This window comes from Grampus griseus (genome assembly GCF_964374135.1).
Source record: "Grampus griseus genome assembly, chromosome: 5".
NCBI classification, from domain to species: Eukaryota; Metazoa; Chordata; class Mammalia; order Artiodactyla; family Delphinidae; genus Grampus; species Grampus griseus.
Window position 1 is genome coordinate 35347009 of NC_138998.1, and position 21228 is coordinate 35368236.

The 21228-nt window shown below is 40.7% G+C and overlaps 1 protein-coding gene across 5 annotated transcripts in view; it reads right to left on the reverse strand.

Annotated features, from left to right (window-relative positions):
- The window catches only part of PLCH1 (phospholipase C eta 1), a gene marked incomplete at its 5' end in the record, with an annotated part of 212634 nt that overhangs the window by 176543 nt on the left and 14863 nt on the right, over positions 1–21228 (reverse strand). Inside the window, one exon of one of the 5 annotated variants that reach the window (XM_082655616.1) lies at positions 9923–9965. The exons of the other annotated variants lie outside the window; for them this stretch is intronic. Coding sequence (XP_082511742.1) covers positions 9923–9965 — 43 coding nt within the window. Of the gene's footprint in view, positions 1–9922; positions 9966–21228 lie in introns of those variants that run through there. 5 annotated transcript variants of the gene reach the window in all.

Consider the following 21228-nt stretch of genomic DNA (forward strand, 5'->3'; position numbering starts at 1 on the left):
TCAACCACTGCACCACCAGGGAAGCCCATCTTGCTGCTATTTTGTTCCAGATCCCACATTCTCCCCCAGTGTACCACTGCACTGGAGAAATCCTGTGGTCTCCCTGCCACCAGTTTCCCTTGTGTCTCATTAAAGCGTACAAAGAAACAAAGAAATGGTAAAGTTAAAAATGTGAGAATGGGGGAAGGTCCCAGCAATACGAATAAAAGAACAAGGAAAATAAATTATGCATTGAATAAATGAGAAAATAAAGAAATTGAAGAAAGGAGTGTAAACGTGGAATTGTGTCCACAAGAATAAAGGAGTAGCACAAAACAATGGCATAAAAAAAACCCACATTAACATATGCACACTACTATATGTAAAATAATCAACAAGGACCTAATGTATAGCACAGGGAACTCTACTCAATATTCTGTGGTGACCTATATGGGAAAAGAATCGGAAAAAGAATGGATATATGAATATGTATAACTGAATCACTTTGCTGTACACCTGAAACTAACACATTTTAAATCAACTATACTCCAATATAAAATAAAAATTAAACTTAAATTTAATAAAATAAGATTACAGATAGAAGAAAACACACATTAGTCAAATGAAGAAGTTAAGAAGTATAAAAAGGTAAATAAATAGCTAGTAACCGCAGAATTACAAAACTGAATTGTTCAACCAAGAAACAGTATGTTCAGCCCCTTAATCTTGACCTGTTCCTAAAGGAACCCATTTTCCATTCTGTTACTATCCATTACCATACACCAATTTCCACCCTTTTTAAATGCAGTGACCAAAATTGAACTGGCTCTTCAAATAAGGGCCACGTCCACCCAGTAAATCCCAAGAGAACGTTAGCCATGGCCTGCTGACACTATTTGTACTAATGGTTGATAACTTTAGAACTTTCATCAGTTTGTTGCTCTCCAAGATCCTTATGGCTTCTGCCAAGCCTGCCAATGTTTTTGTTGCTTTGTTTTTGTTCTTAACAACACTTCTGAGCTCAGAATGAGAAAAATCACAGAAAGCATCTTAGAAAGATCCCCTAACTCAACATAACGGGTAGGTAACTGCTCCAAGATCTTACAGCTAACTGTGTCTGAACCAGAATAATACCAACCACTGATTCTGATCTTCATGAACTTGCATGTGGCTTTATAAATCAAATACATTCGAAATTTTATTTCTATGGAAAAAAAAGAACAAAAGGAAATTAGAAAACAAGGGCAGGGACGTTTAAAAACAAAAAAGAAGACTTTGTGGAAGAGAGGTCACAAGCAACAAGAGTGAGTGCTCAGAGTAGAAAAAGAAAGAAATGCAAGCCTAAGAAGAATGGGATAGCTTCATTCTTCATTCATTTTATTCTTCCTTTGTTCCTTTCTGCCTATCTTTCTTCCATCTGCCACATCTTCAGGGGAAAATAGGCATATATTTGAGACAGAAAAAAAAGTAAATAGTGAAAGAATATGAACTAAAGTTCAGAATGACTACACACCATGATTAAATAAGATTGGTCAACCAAACTTTTTAAATAAGATGAAAATAAAGTGGTAAATAATATGAAACACGATTCCCCCCTTCCCCCCACTGCACCACCAAAATTTGTATATTCCTATTTATTACGCTCCCCATGCCTGCTTTCTTTCATTTTCCTACTAGATTTCCGGTTTTTGTGGGGGGTTTTTTGCGGTAAGCGGGCCTCTCACTGCTGTGGCCTCTCCCGTTGCGGAGCACAGGCTCCGGACGCGCAGGCTCAGCGGCCATGGCTCACGGGCCCAGCCGTTCCGCAGCATGTGGGATCTTCCCGGACCGGGGCACGAACCTGTGTCCCCTGCATCGGCAGGCGGACTCTCAACCACTGCGCCACCAGGGAAGTCCTCTACTTGATTTTCTGAGCTTCATTTTTCGAAATATCAGTGAGAACCCGAGAAAAGAAATGAGTAAATAAAAAGTACAAAAATGAGAGAATAAGGATGAAATAATACAAATTAACCTTAAAACCCCAGTATCAGGAGAATGCTAATTGTATGAGAGGAATTTAGTTACTAAATCTAGCTTAGTAACTAAGTAATTCTAGCTAAATAATAGCTGAGGTCCTACCTCATGTTCATACTGGGGCTCAACAAGTAAAGATGGGAAGGTAAGTTACGAACGGTCCACACAATTTATATTTTTCATCCTCCTTGCTGATTACATAAAAATTTAATTCCCCAGGAAACCTTCCCTACTGATGTAACATCTTTCTGTATATGTGTGCACACACATAACACACACTCCTGGAAGGATGCAAACCCACAGGCCAAAATACCAAGCACAATTATATCTGAGGAGTGAGAAAAGCAAGGGGAAATTTCACTTAGCACTTAATATAAAATCAATATTTTGTTTTTTTAAACAGTCTTTGGACATAACTTTGGACATTCAAAATAAACAATAAAGAAAAGGGCAGGGCTTCCCTGGTGGCGCGGTGGTTGGGAATCTGCCTGCCGATGCAAGGGACGTGGGTTTGTGCCCCAGTCCGGGAAGATCCCACATGCCGCAGAGCGGCTGGGCCCGTGAGCCATGGCCGCTGAGCCTGCGCGTCCGGAGCTTGTGCTCCGCAACGGGAGAGGCCACAGCAGTGAAAGGCCCGCGTACCGCAAAAAAAAAAAAAAAGAAAAAAGAAAAAAGAAAAGAAAAAAAGAAAAGGGCAAATGAAGAACTTAGACATGAGGGGAAAATGTGCAAAGAGAAACTATGCAAGGGAAAGTAACAAAATTGTTCTTCACAGCTTTTACATCATTCCTTCTTATCTCTTCTCCTGATTTTGTACATTTGAAGGGGGGGGTGCCTCAGACCCCTGCTTGTATATTTTCTCAAATTTTATTTTTTCATACCCTCCCTTGGGGGAAAGACAGACAATACTGACATCAATTTTAAAGAAAAGTGAGAAGCAACAGGTCACTGGATTAGACGGAAACCTTATGTTACACACATCTACCACTGTGGCTTATTCTTTAAACAGATCAGTAGAAACAATCATTCACCTTTCTTCAAAGAGACAGCTGAAGTAACTCTAGCTCACTCATGGTAGCTTCTGTTTTGCTGACAAGTAATTAGAGACAGTAACAGATCATTCGTCAAAACCTCAGTGACAAGTGTTCATGGCCTTGAAATACCTGAACCAATTTCTCAAGTAGACTGAAGGACTCTTTATCTTTGGCTGTTGAATCAATCCTTCACAGCACTTCTTTCCTCCTTAAATATCCTATTTTTTCCTAAAATACCATTTTTTTCTGTAAAATACCACTTTTATATCATCCATTCACTCCAAAGCTTACCATCCTCTCCCCTTCTTTGTTAGATCCAGCCCAAACTCCTCATGGGCGTATCAAAAACCTTGTGTGATCTGGTCCCACGCTAACCATTATTATCCCACTGCTTCCCTATACCAACCCCCATGTAATCTACCACACATTATTCTTTCTGTTTCTTACTCAGGAAGTACTCATTTGCAGGTCCCTTTACTCAAGGTAATGTCAGGCCAGGCTGATGGCTGGGGAAAGACATCTGCAGAAAGCAGAAGTTAAACCAAGTTGTCTGTAGAGATACAGTAGAGAACCCTGTACAGAGAAGGCAAGCGATTGCTTCCTGCCTACATATCTTACCACCTACAGGACAATAAATATCATCACTAAGAGAGGGAACACGACTGCAAGTCGAGCTCCAAAGTCAGCCAACAGGATTCAAATGTCAGCTGTACCCATTACACTATGACCTAGGGCAAGTTACAATATTTTTCTCTCTCCGCACCTCAAATTCCTCACCCCAATAACGGAGATACCTATACTTGCCTCATTGAGCTATGATCAAGACTGCTAGTTGTCAAACTATCAGGTTCTCAATTTTCTCTAATGAATTTGATACCATCATGTGATAAAGAAATCTCCACAATCTGTCCTTTTCCTCATATACCAACTTCTGAAGTAGTACCCTTAAATAAAGTTAACTTAGGCAATTACCTTGCTCTGGTGAGCATTCATATAGTCAAAATTGTGTAAACGTATGTAATCAGAGTATATAAACTTTGCTTACTGATAATAAACTTTCTAGGACTTCCCTGGTGGCGCAGTGGTTAAGAATCCACCTGCCGATTCAGGGGACACGGGTTTGATCCCTGGTCTGGGAAGATCCCACATGCCGCAGAGCAACTCAGCCCATGCACCACAACTACTGAGCCTGCGCTCTAGAGCCTGCGATCCACAACTACTGAGCCCACACGCCAAGAGCCTGTGCTCCGCAACAAGAGAATCTACCACAACGAGAAGCCCACGCACCACAACGAAGAGTAGCCCCCACTCGCCACAACTAGAGAAAGCCCACGTGCAGCAACGAAGACCCAATGCAGCCAACAAAAATAATAAACTTTTAAAATCAACCTATTATTGAAACATGGAATGAGTATTTATAAATACAGAACAAGAATGGAAAAATTATTATACGTGAGAAAAGTTAGGAGGGATAACCGAGAGAAAGGACTGGTAAAAGGGAGTGCTATGATCACTGAATAGAGTATTTCTTTCTTTTTTTTTTTAAATTTACTTATTTATTTATTTATGGCTGCTTTGGGTCTTTGTTGCCGCATGCGGGCTTTCTCTAGTTGCAGCGAGCGGGAGCTACTCTTCATGGCAGTGCACGGGCTTCTCATTGTGGTGGCTTCTCTTGTTGTGGAGCACAGGCCCTAGGCGCATGGGCTTCAGTAGCTGTGGCACATGGGCTCAGTAGTTGTGGCACACGGGCTTAGCTGCTCTGCGGCATGTGGGATCTTCCCAGACCAGGGCTCGAACCCGTGTCCCTTGCATTGGCAGGTAGATTCTTAACCACTGTGCCACCAGGGAAGCGCCCTGAATAGAGTATTTCTATTTGGCAGGGCAAGGAACACGAAAGTATAAAAGAATTGTTAAAGTTAGAAAGGTAAGCAACGGGGTAACTAAGAGACAGGGGTTATAAGTGAGTTAATTCCTCATCTACCATAGAATAAAATCAATAGACAATATCAAAAATCAGTAAATAGTATAGTACATCATTTAGAGATATGAAAGTAACACTAAAACTCTACAAAAAAGGATAGTAAAAGTAGTTTATTTAGGAAAGAGGTGAAGAGGGCTAAGAGAGGGAACTATACTTTTTGTGCCAATTCTTCTATACTACTATGTTTAAATTTTAACTATTTTCAAAAATAAGAAAATGTAACTGAAAAAAATCTATTCATAATACCAACTAAAACCACAAGAATAAACCTAAAAAGAAATGTAGACAACCTGCATGAGAAGAAAACTCTAAATCTTCAGACATAAAAGAAGACCTAAATATGGTGCCTTCTACTGTGTTCCTGAAAAGGAGGACTCAATATCTTAATGTTGATGGTTCTCCACAGTTAATTTATAAATGTAATGCAATTCCAATAAAAAAAGTCCCAACAAAATTACTCTTGGGACTAGAGAGGCTATTTCTAAAATTCATCTGGAATAGAAAATACATGAAAAGAGCCAAAATTTTTTGAATAAGGACAATGTTAGAGAACTTGCCCTAACAGATAGTTCAAGAAACAGACTCAGAGAATGAACTTGTGGTTATCAGGGGGGAAGGATGCGGGGAAGGGATAGTCAGGGAGTTTGGGATCAACATGTACACACTGTTATATTTTAAATGGATAACCAACAAGGACCTACTGTATAGCACAGGGACCTCTGCTCAATGTTGTGTGGCAGCCGGGATGGGAGGGGAGTTTGGAGGAGAATGGATACATGTATATGTATGGCTGAGTTGCTTTGCTGTGCACCTGAAACTATCACAACATTGTTAATTGGCTATACTCCAATATAAAATAAAAAGTTAAAAAAAAAACGTTTGCCCCAGTTGATGCTGCAGTTCCATTTCTTGGAGTTTATCCTGAAGGAGACAGGCAAGTTTGACAAGATGTGCATAACTGCTAATAAAAAATATAAAAAGTAAAAAAAAAAAAATTGACTGACAGATCTGTGGATCAGAATAAAGTACACAGCATCATGAGCGTCATCATCTTCATTAAATAAGGAAATAGCCATTTTCAACAAAAACAAAATTAAGTACCAAGAAATGGCCACCGACCTCCCAACTCTAACGTTTTAGTTGGAGTGATTATGCAAGCAACATGACAACACTGAAACCAATGTCCTACAACCTACAAAAGGTGGAGTTGGGGTTCTCTGAGCTTCTTGAGGAAATAGGTTTCTGTTCTCTGTAAAAGAAGAGCAGAGATACTCATTATTAGGCACAATTCTGTCTAATGGGCAAGAGGTTGCAAACTTAGTAAGAACAGAAATGTTAAATTTCGTATAAGGCAAATACCTACTTGTAGTTAATTTAGTTCAACTACAAGACAGTGACTGGATACAAAGCATATGCAGAGGAAGAAGCAGTGTGGGTTCTAGGGCAGCTGTGACCAGGGCAAAGGACACCAATGTGGACTTGAGAGCCTAGTGGTTTCTCCTGAAAGAACATCTAAGCTAAGAAACCCAAGTTGAGGCCACTGTATTCTCACCTGTTTACTTCAACAGACTTCTGGTCTTCCTTGCTCAAGCCTCATCCCTCCCATCATTCCCTAAACTGTTGTCAGAGAGATCTGAAATTCAAATCAGTCACTCTCTCCCCAGTTTAAAACCATCTGCTTTTTTTTCTTGGATAATGCCTACATTTCTTAACCTGGATTATGAGGCCTTTTATTGGCCCTTGCCTACTTCATCTTCAATCTTTGCCTATCCACCTGATATAATCCTTCTTATCCTTCAAGGCTCAGTTCAAATGTCACCTCCAGAAATCCTTTGTTGACTTCTCCATGCTCAAGTTACCACTGGAATGCTCCTCTGCTACAGTGCTACCATAGTTACAATGATATGAGCATGTCTTTGCACTAGGTCATGAGTTACTGCAAAAGAGGTTAATACTTTTATTCACTTTCATACCCCCAATTGGCACCTTGTAAATAAAGTATATATTTGATATATTTGGTTATTCGTTTTCAGCAGTTAAGAATTCCACAAGAGGGCTTCCCTGGTGGCGCAGTGGTTGAGAGTCCGCCTGCCGATGCAGGGGACACGGGTTCGTGCCCTGGTCCGGGAAGATCCCACATGCCGCAGAGCGGCTGGGCCCGTGAGCCATGGCCGCTGAGTCTGCACGTCCGGAGCCTGTGCTCCGCAACGGGAGAGGCCACAGCAGTGAGAGGCCCGCATACCGCAAAAAAAAAAAAAAAAAGAATTCCACAAGAAACTCTGTTTTCCTCTCCTTAAAAATGGCCTTGAACAAAGAATTCAAATGACACAAGATGAGAGAGATCACAAATATCTAAAGGTTTAGCATCTGCTAAAAGCAAAAATCTGTATTTGAAGAGAGTGGGTCCAACCATCATGATCCGGGAATTGGAGGGCCTGATTCCAGTCACAGATCTGCTCCATGTCTTAAGAGAAAATTGCACAGTCTATGTTTTTTTCTCCTTGAAAAAGAGAAGGATTAATATGGTTTCTTCCTGCTCCAGGAATCTAGGACTCACTCCTACGTTGACATCAGCCCTTCCATAAGGCATTCATACACAGCACGCACACTGCTGGCATGTAGGTTATACTAAGCCAAGGGGAAAATTAGTAGCAGATGGTACCAAGGTTCTAGGTCAAAGTGCTTTTGATTTGCACTCCAGAACAAATGCAAATTCTTTTCAACTAAAGTAGACAGAACATGCCTTATCCTTATTTTCATGACTGTATCATTTTCCACTTCTGTCGTCCTTTTCCATCTTCCAAATGCTTTCAGAGACATTATACCAGTAATTCTTATAACAACCTTGTGAAGTAAAGCAAGAAAGCAGTGTTCTCTCTTGTTACTAAAAAGGAAACTGGGGTTCCTAGACATGATGAGATTATAAAACACTTGCCTTACATGCCTGAAGCTTGCTCTGACTTCTGTTTTTATGCTGCAAATCAAGTCCCTTACATATTCAGTGTCGTTTTAAGAATCAATAAAGATGCCTTCTAATTTGGAGGTTTATAGTACATTGCATTAAATTATAAGGCAAATGATGACAATAAGAATAATTCCCTAAAGATATGCACAAATACAAAATGCAGGAGCAAACATGAGTTTTACACTTAATAGATGTTTTAAGACTAAAGATATACCATCAAAGCTCAGGTTTCTTCTTTCTGGTCTTCCTGTCTCTGAATGAACATTTTTGAACTTCGTACCCGCATATATTGGAATCACTTCCAATAATGTTAAATAATGCAACTCAGAATCACTTCCAATAATGTTAAATAATGCAACTCAGATTTCAAGAGAATTCAGAATTTATTAATTTCACACACTTGGAAATGGAGTTGATCTGTATAATTTAAAAGGTTCCACTTAATAGTGATTTGGAATTCAGAAGAAAGATTTATTCTTAAAAAGTCTTGCTACCCACTAAGATGATTTTAATACCAAGATGGACAGTCCATAAAGAAAATTTTTCACTCGGCAAAATAAATCATTAAAATGAATAAATGAAAATCTATTAAGTAAACTATGAAGTATATGCCCATTTAAAAAATCTCTAGTAAGACCATCTCTTTGTGACTACATCTACCTTCAAACAAGACACCTTACATTTGTCAACTTTAAGAGCTTATCTGACTAGAAAAATTCATTCAAATTTCCATTAGGTTTAAGAATCAAAGCTTAATTTTAACTTTAATCCTAAAGATTACTTTATGTGGTAAAAGTAATAGAAGTCATTTTCATCATTACTTCCATGATGTGTAAAGCAAGACAATTCTGATGCTATGCTATGCCATTCAATTGACTCCCACATTCAGCATACCAAAGAGTTTCCAAACATATTAAAAGATAAAACTAACGGAAAACCATTCTGACAAACTGCATACTGAGTAAACCAAATCCTACCCCATTTCTGTATAAAAGCTCCTTCCTAAGTCTTAGAAAAAAACCTCAACCATGGTTTAATTTATATTTTGAATAAAAAGCAAGCATCCCTGCTGGTACTGCAAACATGGCACATTGAAGTTGCTATCATCAACTAGCAACAACCTCGAGACAGGCTCTCAGAGGGTGCATTCACATGATAAAGTTACATTTGAGTAGACGCACATGAATCATCTAAATAGCTGACAAATTTCAGTTTGAAGATAAGTTCAGAAGACATTTCTTGACATGTCATTGATTCTGTCTGACCAGGCAGGAACATTTCTTATAATTCAAAAACAATCTCCATATATTTCAAATTTCCGATCTCCTAACCCATACTTTAAAATGTTTCTTTCATGCAGGGGAGCTGACAGATAGGCTCTGAGAACATGATACGTGGATTCTGCCTCCATTTTATCCATGCTGAATACTTATGCCATTTCATTTTCAAAAGCTACTTATTTTCACTCTTCATGACTTTCTTTAATTGATACAAATTGGGAATGATTTTGTCCAGATTACTGGACAAAGTAGGAAGTTAAAATAGAGTTTTATCCATCATTATACAAACTGAGTAAGATTAGACAATGTTTAAATTAAAACCCACTGTTTATAAGTATCAGACAAATGAGATTTTCAAGCACGTCTGTATCCTTGACTTATATCCTAAGAATACAAATGGTTTTGTCACTGACCACTTTACTATAATGATACACTTCCAATTTGTCAGCATGCAAATTCTACCATTATAAAAGCACACATTGGCAAGGAGAAAGACTAATCAAAAATACTTTGTTACCTTTTCATCTCATATTGAAATACAATACCTCAAATATGTTGTCAAGAGTTCAAATAAATCTTTAACTTAACTCAACATGAAATAAAATGACATGTATAGCATCTTTTACTAGGACTATTACACTTACCTTAAAATTGGTAGTATGACTCTTACCTTTTTCTGGACTTAAGTTTTTATACACTTCAAGGTCTGCCATTAAATCTAATATTGTTAAACATTATTGGCAAGAGCAGTAAAATTTCTCTCTAAAGGCAAAGCCTTTTCCTGATACACATCTCCAAAAGGGAAAACGAAAAAAAAAAGGCAAAGAAATCCTTAGCAGCCCCAAGAACTTGACTCATGTTGCCCTTTATGGCATGATGAGGTCTTCACAATTCAGGCTTTACAGTGTGGAAAAAATAAATCCATGAGATATGATTACAGAACTTTGTCCCAAAGTGAAAAGCACAGCCAGATAAGAACACTAGAAGCATCTGCTCAGGGCTGCCGCTATTGTGGGAATGCAGGCACTGTGGCTACTTTGGGTATGAGACATGCATGCTTAGTGCAGCGCTGAAAGCCCTCAAGGCATTATGCACATTTAATATCTGGGAAGTGTACGTCTTTAACCATCAAAGAAACCTCCTCACCTACAGAGGCCATTGAGAAACACTGATTACCATGGTAGTGACGCAGGCTGAATGCAGAAAATGAATGCACACACAGAGACACACAGAAGCACACACAGACGCGCACACACTCTCGGAAGCAAACATCACTCCATTTGAGGCAAAAACAATCCACTGAAAATAAGCTACGTGTGGTCCTCTACACTGCACACTGCGTTTGTGCCAGTCAGGTTAAGCACGTATGTACTGACAGTGTTGAAGCTTTTCCTTGATTTTTGTTCTGATTCCACACACAAACATAGCAACGATCACAGAAAAGACTGGCATGTTTCCAACTTAGAATGAATGAGGTTACAGTAACAAAACACTTAGGCAGTGAGGGTTACTTCTCAGGTAAAAAGCATATCCCTGTGGGCAATGTAAGTAGCATGAATGGGTCTGAAACAGCCAGTTTTTAGTGAATGAACCAGCATGTTACCAGAGGACAATTTTCCCTCAAGTATACAAAAGCATTATTTACATGTTTTAATCCACTTCTTCATAGAGACAGGTAGACAGACAGGTAGATATTTCAAAAACAATTTACTATAGTCTTGTATTTAAGCGCTGTAACTAGGTCTCTTCATCTTGAGCATTAACTCCCTTACTCCCAGAATTCTGTATCTAGTATCAACCCCTCTTAACATTTTCTTCTTCCTGGCTTCAGATGTGGCCCCTGAGACTCCCAGCACCTCCCATGCCAGTGTCAACCCCTTTACTCCATTCCCATCAGGACCACCCAGTCCAGACTCCTAACCACTCCCCTCTCCTCTAAGATGCAAAGCTCTACCCCAATTCCCATTCACCTGTTTCCCAATTGGCCTACCTCTCAGCCAATTTGCAAACCCCACTATTTACTCTTAAATACTCCTGAGAAATTTGAATTTCAAAGGTGTGTGTGTGGGTACAAACAATTAAAACATCCTTCTGGCCAGACTTTATCTGACATACATATATATACAACTATACAAAACAGCAGTTAAGAGTTTAAGAGCCTATGGGGACTTCCCTCGTGGCACAGTGGTTAAGACTTCGCGCTCCCAATGCAGGGCACCTGGGTTCGATCCCTGATCCAGGAACTAGATCCCACATGCATGCCTCAACTAAGAGTTTGCATGCCACAACTAAGGAGCCCCCCAGCCGCAACTAAGACCAAACGCAACCAAATAAATAAATACTTTTTTTTTAAAAAAAAAAAAAGGAGTTTAAGACCCCAGGTTTGCCTGGGTTCAAATACTGACTCTGCCACCAACTAGCTGTGTGACCTTGGGCAAGTTACTTAAATTCTTTGCTCCTTGGTTTCCTTATTTGTACAATAGGCATATTAATAGTTCCCACTTCAAAGTGTTACTGCAAAATTTTAATACATATAAAGCGCTTAGACTCACAATTATTTTATGTTATCATTGTTATGCTATTATTATTAGTCTTGAAATCCTTTACATAACCCAGAAAAGAAGTGGATTTTATTGTTTAATCTGAACTAACCAGGACTTTGAACACACAGTAGCACCCTGTTTTTGAGATATCTCAGTAGCACCCTGATATTTGAGATATCTCAGAAATACTCCTGTTAAATAATTCAAATAATTAATACTCCTAGATAAATCTTTTACAAAAAGACAGTGGTTTCCGAAACACAAAATTGGTGTCAAGTGACGGATTTCTAGTTCCTTTAGCTTCCCAGAACCAAAGCTACCTGAAAAGCAAAAGGCATCTTTGGGTCAATTTCCCACTCAATCCGGAAAAGAGATGGAAACCAAAGTGGCCCCAAGGAAGGCTTGGAAAACCTCTCTTCTTTTTTCCTTACAAACACCCCCCACCACAACCTTGTGATGTCAAGAGAAGGGGGTGTGAGGGGAGGGAACAAACTGTTCCTCACCCTCCTCATACACAGGGGAGTCTTTTCCTCCCCAAAAAGTTCTCCAGCCCTCTCGCCCTAGGCTCCTCCCTGGAAAAGCTTGTGTACATGTTAGATATGGAGCCCAACACCACAGCAATGGGCAGTGCCTTGCGTTTATCCTGAATGGCTTTGAGGCATCCTCAAGGGCCAAGCCAGACACCCAGTGTGAGCACTCAGTGGCTCCACAGGGCAGGTAGATGACTCTTAAAAAGCAGGCATGGCCCATGAGTATGCATTTGACCACCAAGGAACACTCATGGATTTTTTGAGAGCCCAGAAATATCTACCCCTTATTAAATACTCAATGTCTCAGCAGCAGTAAATAACCTTCTGTGCAGCCCATTCAAAAAATATCATAAAACAAACACCAATTCTGAAGTCAGCAGGGGCACTGGATGACACAAACATGGCAGCCACGTCACTTAATGAGTCAATGATTATAAAAGCTACCATTTACCAAAGACCACTAAACAAACATGCCCTTCTCTAAATCTTCATGAAACTTCTGCAAGGAGATATATTAAGATCCAAGAAAAATATTCAAGTGGACAAGATGTGCTAGAACAAAAATTCAAACTCAGGCCAACTCTAGATCCGGGCCCTTCCCACCAGCTCCATGTTTCAGGTCAGGGGAACCATCTGCAAGATTTCAGGCCTGATTTCAGAATTCCTTGCTTTTCCCAGTTAGAGAATATTCCCACACAATGCCAGAGCTGTTAGGGCCTCTGGCACAGGAGCTTAAAAAGAAAAATAGCCTGTAAAACCCAAAATAATCCCAAATTACCCATTCAATTTTTTAAAGTATATTCACAATTTTGTTTACAACATGCAAAGTAGCACAAAAGTAAGTGGAGAGCAGCAGTAGCTTCGCAGTGTAAGAGCCTCCAGGTGGCGCCCAGCCTGGACCTTCCACAGACCCTGTCCTCTGGCCCTTCATTCAAAGCACCTAGGTAACTTGGTGAGGGGTGGATTTCACAGGAACTTCCACACACTGCTAATGTATTATAAACTGAGATCATGAATCGTAACAAATTTAATAAGAAGTCAGTCATCAGGCAAGATGCAGCAAGTTCCGTAAAAATGTTTGTACTTATTTTAGTCAATAATCATTATAGCTAGAAAGCTATCATAAAGCAATCACCAGCAATATAAAAATCTATGTACGAGGATATTTCCTTAGTATTAGTTATAATAGTAAATAACTAAAGCTAAATGCCTATCAACAAGGGAATGATTAAATAAAATATATATTCATGCTTTGGAATACTATCTAGCCATTAACAATGTTTTTAAGACACTGCAACTACCTAGAGAATGTTTGACAAGCTATGTGAAAAAAGGATCCAAACTAAATATACGAGTTTAATTATGTAAAATACATGTGTATAGAATCACAGAAAAAAGGACTAGAAAAAACAGGTGAAAAAGATTAACAACGGAACCTCCAAGTGTTCTTATTTTCTTCTGAAACTTAACTATATTGTAATTTTTTAGAACCAGCATTTCTTTCTTTTATTCAGGGAAAAAAAAATTTTTTTTTTTTACAGTGTAGCCAGTTTAGTAACACTCAACTAGGGAGGAGATAATCCTTTCCCACTGCTGTGTTGAAACAATGGAGAATTTTGAGGATTACTAACATGTCTGAAGCACTTTACTATGTTTCAGACACTGCTCCTAGCATGGCACACACCTTATTTAATCCTTACAGTGTCCCTGTGAGTGAATTCGGTATAATCCTTTCTTCAGCTTCAGATGTGGAAACTGAAGCAGAGATAAGTAACTTCGCTAAGCTGGCACAGCAAATGAGTGATAGACATAGGCTTTGAATGCCCACAGTCTGTCTCCAGGGCCAGTACTCTTCACCAGATAAGGTAACACGGATATCTTGAGCATGTCATATATATCCTGCTAACTGTTTTATTCATCTGAAAGCCCCGTGGAACAATAAAAAGAGCTACTAGAGCTTAAATCCTTTCAGAAAATTCCACCGTGCACTCAACTACAGAGGAAACCCAAAGTCCTCAAAATAAGTCATATAGCAAAATCACCAGTGTAACTACACAAACACATGAAACCCCAAAACAAGAATCCTACACATAGGTACAAACCAAAAGAGCTAGATGTGGGGAAATTCCCACATAGATGCTTCAGGGAGGTATTCCCAGGATGAGCAAACACATTTGCTTCCAGAAAACAGAGGGTACCTACCACTGCAGCACTGTCCTGTGTGAGCCCCCCTGCTTAGCCCCAAGCTGTTCCAGGTCATTCTGAGGACTCTGGGCACCAGTCCTTCATCAAAATCCCCTGACTACTCAGGGCCTTCTGTACTCAACTAGCTGTCCTGAGCAATATCTGGCTTTTAAGTAGAGGCACCACCATCCCGTTACTTGGCCTATGTGAATCACAGAAATTAAAAAAAAAAAAAGGCAGGGCTTCCCTGGTGGCGCAGTGGTTGAGAGTCCGCCTGCCGATGCAGGGGACACGGGTTCGTGCCCCCGTCTGGGAAGAACCCACATGCTGCGGAGCGGCTGGGCCCGTGAGCCATGGCCGCTGAGCCTGTGCGTCCGGAGCCTGTGCTCCACAACAGGAGAGGCCACAACAGTGAGAAGCCAGCGTACCACAAAAAAAAAAAAAAAAAAAAAAAAGAAGCAGCTAACTGAAGGGTAGAGACTTTAGCCTGTGAGTGTCTATTAATCTATGGGTTGGCACTGAAAATCTGCTCTCAGTTTATATTTACAATGGACTCAACTCACTAAATTAAAGCTGGGCAGTCACTGCAAATTTGGAGTTAAATGAATTAAAAAAAGTAGAGATGATATATCAATTCAAACAAACCAGCACAGTACATGCCTGTGGCCTATTCATCATCAGTGCATTTGAGGGAATCGCCATTATGTAAAGCTCAGAAACCCCTGTCAGGAATATGCTGAAAAACTGCTAGAACTTTTCCATCCAGTCCCATGGAACAAAATGAAATACTACCATGAGTTCATTTTCAAAGGAAGAGTTAAGGTGCTCCAGAGACAAAGGTGTACACGAAGTACCAATATATTCAATAGCAATGATAATGATAACCTCATGCTCTTCCTGCATACCATGCATATGTGCTTAATAGATTATTGCCAGCAATCAGCAATTGCTAGACAACAGAGTATAACCAAAAACTTAAGTTGCGGGCTTCCCTGGTGGCACAGTAGTTGGGAGTCCGCCTGCCGATACAGGGGACACGGGTTTGTGCCCTGGTCCGGGAGGATTCCACATGCCGCGGAGCGGCGGGGCCCGTGAGCCGTGGCCGCTGAGCCTGCGCGAACAGAGCCTGTGCTCCGCAACGGGAGAGGCCACAACACTGAGAGGCCGGCGTACCGCAAAAAAAAAAATTAAAAAAATAATAAATAAAAAAAAAACTTAAATTGCAAGCCCAGTATACAACAAAAATTTCAGCTGAGAGCAGAGGTAGAACTGTAGGTTTACATCCAGTGCCTGTTAAACTAATACTGAGAAGGGCAGAAACAAGGGTTTTATTTAGACAGCAGGATTAACATGGCGGTTTATACAACATCGGAGAGAATAACTATACATTCTAATGATATAGAACATGCCCTATAGATCACACATGCTTGTCAAGTAAACAAATTTGGACTTCCCTTGTTAGAAACCTGACACACATCAGCAGGCCGCAACTGCTGCACATTTTTAAGCATCTGAATTCCCAAACAAACTGAGTATTACCCATATTTAATTTTGCTATGTTCCACGGGACAGAGAGGAGCCACACTTTAGGCCGACAGTTCTTTGAAATGAGTCCTCCTTGATGATTTATTGATCTCCCCTTCAAGACTCCTGGCTTTAAAATAAAATTCTCATATTTTTTGAAAGACTTGACTATTTGTTGGTCACGTCACTTTAAATTTTATGGGTTAGGGCTTCCCTGGTGGCGCAGTGGCTGAGTCCACCTGCCGATGCAGGGGACACGGGTTCGTGCCCCGGTCCGGGAAGATCCCACATGCTACAGAGAGGCTGGGCCCATGAGCCATGGCCGCTGAGCCTGCGCGTCCGGAACCTGTGCTCCGCAACGGGAGAGGCCACAACAGTGAGAGGCCCGCGTACCGCAAAAAAAAAAAAATTATGGGTTAGCATAAAAATTTATACGCACATCACTATCAGTTTGATGATGATGTCAATATAATTCAAAATAAAATCCCTAGTAGGCTCAGAGCTTGATTTCAGCTTAAGCTATCCACGAAAACAACTGAGACCTCAAGGGCAGGATCTTATTCACAGGCCCTGAAAGAAACCCAAGAGCTTACAGCCAGTGATCATATACAGCACTTGAACTGGTTTTGGTAAAGACTTGAGAAATGTGAAAATTCAATTGACACTTGGGTTTCATGAACTCATACCCAGATATAAATAAAGGTAGCCAGACTTTATAAATCAGCATCAACTGTTTGGCTATCTACCATCAGTTCTGATCAGTGTTAATTATAATGTTAATAGAGGGGAATTAACTAGAGATAGGTAGGCACGTGGGAATCGCTAATGGTTGTTGACAGTGACATATATTAAAACAAGTATCTACCCTGAGGGCTAACGCTTTAATTAAATTCTCAAGATTGAAGTAGTGACATATTCAACCTCCCCCACAGCACTCAGGAGGCACTTGTACCTTGAACAGAGAAGCCCCTTAAACTTCTCCCCTGGGAGGAGGAGCTGGACAGCTTGAGTGTAAAAGTCCGGAAGAAACCCTAAGTGTTTGTACTCTCCAGCTAAAGGAGGACTGTTTTCTTATACAATAACCATGCTTGTGCGTATCTGATATATTTTTTTAATACATTTATTTTATTTATTTATTTTTGGCTGTGTTGGGTCTTCATTGCTGTACACAGACTTTCTCTAGTTGTGGCGAGCAGGGGCTGTTATTTGTTGCGGCACGCGGGCTTTTCATTGCGGTGGCTTCTCTTGTTGCAGAGCACGGGCTCTAGGCATGCGGGCTTCAGTAGTTGTGGCACTTGGGCTCAGTAGTTGTGGCTCGCAGGCTCTAGAGCATAGGCTCAGTAGTTGTGGTGCATGGGCTTAGTTGCTCCGCGGCATGTGGGATCTTCCCGGACCAGGGCTGGAACCTGTGTCGTCTGCACTGGCAGGCAGATTCTTAGCCACTGCGCCACCAGGGAAGTCCCCATATCTGATATTTTAATAGAGGAAATTTTTCCATGCTTTAACCTGACATCCCTGGGTCTAATAAAAGGTAAATGATATTATGTGCCAGGCCTTGCTTGGCTTACAGCCAGTTAAAGAAGGATTACAATATGTGCATTCAAATGGGAGGCACATGCGCTCATAACGCAACCCCCTTATCTGGTGATACTGAACCCCTGAACACTATATATACAGACTGATCCCATGAGGAATGCAAACATAAAGATAACTATGAGGATAGAGGAGTGAGGAAAAGGAGATTCTAGATTAAGAAACAACCTCCTTCTATACAAAGCTCTTCTGAGTACAAACAGTTGAGAACAACTCAGGTGCCCAGAATACAGAGTCAGTAGCCACAGAAGTTCAGGCCCAAGAGACAGAAGCCACACTTCTGTAAAGTCTCTCACAGCCCAGCCCAAGCCAAGGCCTGGCTAAGGAGGGGCCAGACCCCAAGGCTCCTTCAACATAGCAATCTGGCTTCAGGGCTGTTGACCTTTGCACAGCTGACCAGAGACTCTCCAGAGAATAGGAAGCTGGTCTGAAGGAGAGCTGGGTGGACATTAACCCCCCTGAAGGACAGAAAAAGAGATGCACTCCTCTGAATATCGAATCCTGTAATGGCTGAGGAGGACATTTTCATAACACAACATGACCTTTAAGGAAGGGATGACCTTAAATGACCTAGGCAGAGAGACATCACCCCTCTTTCTGGAAGAAAACCAAAGTAAGAGATGGTACTGACTCCTCTGATAACAATTTTCATTATGTCACAGCACACAGAACTATCACAACAGTCTAAATTCCTAATGTAGATTACTCTACAGAAATGAAAAATCGGCTCCTTTGTCTCCTTCTTGATGAAATAGAAAGTGAATGTTCTCCCAACTTCAGCAGCGCATTTTTCACACGTATTAATATTTTGTGGTCTCTCTTCCCCAAGTCAAACAACTTCACTTCTTCAGCCTTTCTCCTTATCTTATTTTCCTCAACAATGATCTTGATTTATTCTTTTTATGCCTAATAGCCATCCCAACAGGTAGATGGGACACAGCAAACAGAGCACCATAATGTAAGCTCCATGACAGCAGGAATGGTGACTACCTTGTTCACTGATGTATCTCTGGGCCTAGAATGGATCAGGCCTTAGTGACACCAAGAAGGTCTGAGCAGGAAGACCCAACCGAACACAGGAACTCAGATTCCAAACAGTTCTCCAATTCTCAGACAGACACTGGGAATAAAGCAGGACCTGGACCCCAAATGCTGACAGAGGGACTCCAAAAGCTAGGAGCATGAAGGAAACCAGTAGCTGGAATTGTGATATACAGTAAGGGCGAAAGAGGGAGCGACCACAGGCAGCCTTTTTCTACAAATATAGGAGAAGATTAATATAGAAACTACTCACAGGCAGTTCCTTTGAGACAAAAATTACTGATTCATTAAAGTTTCCCAAATGGCTTTCTAGTTAACACTTTACTCCAGGAATTTAGGACGAAAGAGAGCCAGCCTGTGGTACCAAAAAGAAGGTAGAATTCTTAAGGAGAAAAACAGAAAGGACAGGTCAAGTCCAAATCCGGAAATAATTAAACACAGTGCAGGGAGAGTTGCAGGCATGGAATAATAATTGGAAGCGATGTGACGGCCACTGGATATGGGATCAAAAAGACCTGAGGTCAAATCTGGGTTCCACCAGGTAGCTCAGCAATCTAAGCCAAGTTCTTTTAAGTCCCTTGAAGCCTCAGTTTCCTCATCTCCAACGGTACCTACAATAACACATGCAAAAGCTCCTAGCCCAGTACAGAAAGACTCTAATCAGGACCAGCTACATAATCTGCAAGTTCAGTGTGAAATGGAAATATGGGGCTTTCCCCCAAAAATAAAGAATTTTAAGACAGCAACAGCAGAGCATTAAACTAAGCACAGGGTCCTTCTAAGGCACAGATCACACACAAGTGAAGCTTGCCTTCACCCTAAGAACTTGGTAGGTTTTGTGATGCTGTAACATTTTCTCCATGTTTGTTACTCTCCTTCTCCCTTCTCTGTTTCCCGATAGATATCGGTTGAAAAAAAGTTCTTTCAAAAATAAAGGACCTTAGGGCTTCGCTGGTGGCACAGTGGTTGAGAGTCCGCCTGACGATGCAGGGGACACGGGTTCGTGCCCCGGTCCGGGAAGATCCCACATGCCGCGGAGCGGCTGGGCCCCTGAGCCATGGCCGCTGAGCCTGCGCAGCCGGAGCCTGCGCTCCGCAACGGGAGAGGCCACAACAGTGAGAGGCCCGCGTAACGCAAAAAAAATAAATAAAGGACCTTAAAAAGAAATTAAACAGACTTATCGATGTTGAATTTACTTAGGTTAATAACTGTACCCTGCTTATGTAAGAGAATATCCCTATTGTTAGGAAATTCACAATGAGGTATTTGGGGCAAAGAGCTATGAGGTAGGCAACATATTCTCAAATTATTCAGAAAACATAAGTGTGTGTGTGTGGAAAGAGAAGGTGTGCAAGCATACAGTGATAAAGCAAATGGGGTAAAATTCAACAGTAAATAAATCTGGGTAAAGGATATATGGAGGTTCTTCATTGCATATTCTTGCAACTTTTCTATGAAGATAAAATTGTTTCCAAAGAAAAAGCTAATGTAACATAAAGGTCCCGTGTGAGCTCTGGGGGAGAAGAGGGAAGAAGAGGGTAACAGCAAAGAGAGGCAAGATTGAAAGCTCTGTTTAGATAGGGGCCGTTTCTTCTTTGTTAACTGCTAAATCCGCAGCACAGAACCTAGGTCAATAAATATTTAAGGCAGGAAGAAGAAAAGGGCAACATCCCATGGGGAATAAGGGCTCAGGGCAAGGACAAATGATTGATGGTTACACCAGCACTTGGAAATCAGTGAACTGCCTCTGTTTAGAATGAGACCAAGGAATCTCAACCAGAGGCACATGGTGTGACATGGTGTATACCGCACACTGCACTACCAGGGCCTTGGTTCTCACTGCTTACTAAGAGTTCGGTTAGACCCAGCTTGGGCCCACCATTTAAACTTCCCAGGCTTCAGGGTGCTCACTGATGAAATGTGGAAGGTTACTAACTCATTCACCAAGTACTTACCGGATGTCTCCCATAGGCCAGGTCCTCAAGTCATGTTCCCTGATCTCTAGAGCTTTCATTCTAGAAGGGATCTCACAACTGACTGCATTAAATAATTTCTTGATGTCTCTTCCAGCCCTGAAAATTCTATGCAAAAATTCTGGGGCTTTTTACTTCAAATATGAGAATGAATATTATAGTTTAACCACTCTCTAAAGTACTCATAATAAATGCATACTCAAAGGTGAAAATATACTCAGATGCCCTATGTTCATAACTTAAAAGAAGTCTGTATACACAGGCAGGGAAATGCCTAAGAGCATATATAATTAAGCCTTCTGCAAATGATCAAGTTGATTTTAGTTGCCAAAATTCTCCTTCCTTGACAAGTTATATAAATAGCAAGAATTTCAAAAATCTAACTGAGCTCTGTAGATAGAAAAAACATTATAAAGATAGAAATACATTTTTAAAAGCAATAAATTTATCAATGAGAAAAACAACTTTGTAGTGTAGATTAATGATTAGTATTAAAATTACAGCATCGAAAGTATTTTAATTTTCTGCTTCATCAGTCCTCCTCATTCAGTCAACTAGCACAAAAATGGTTACAAAGGCTAATTGTGT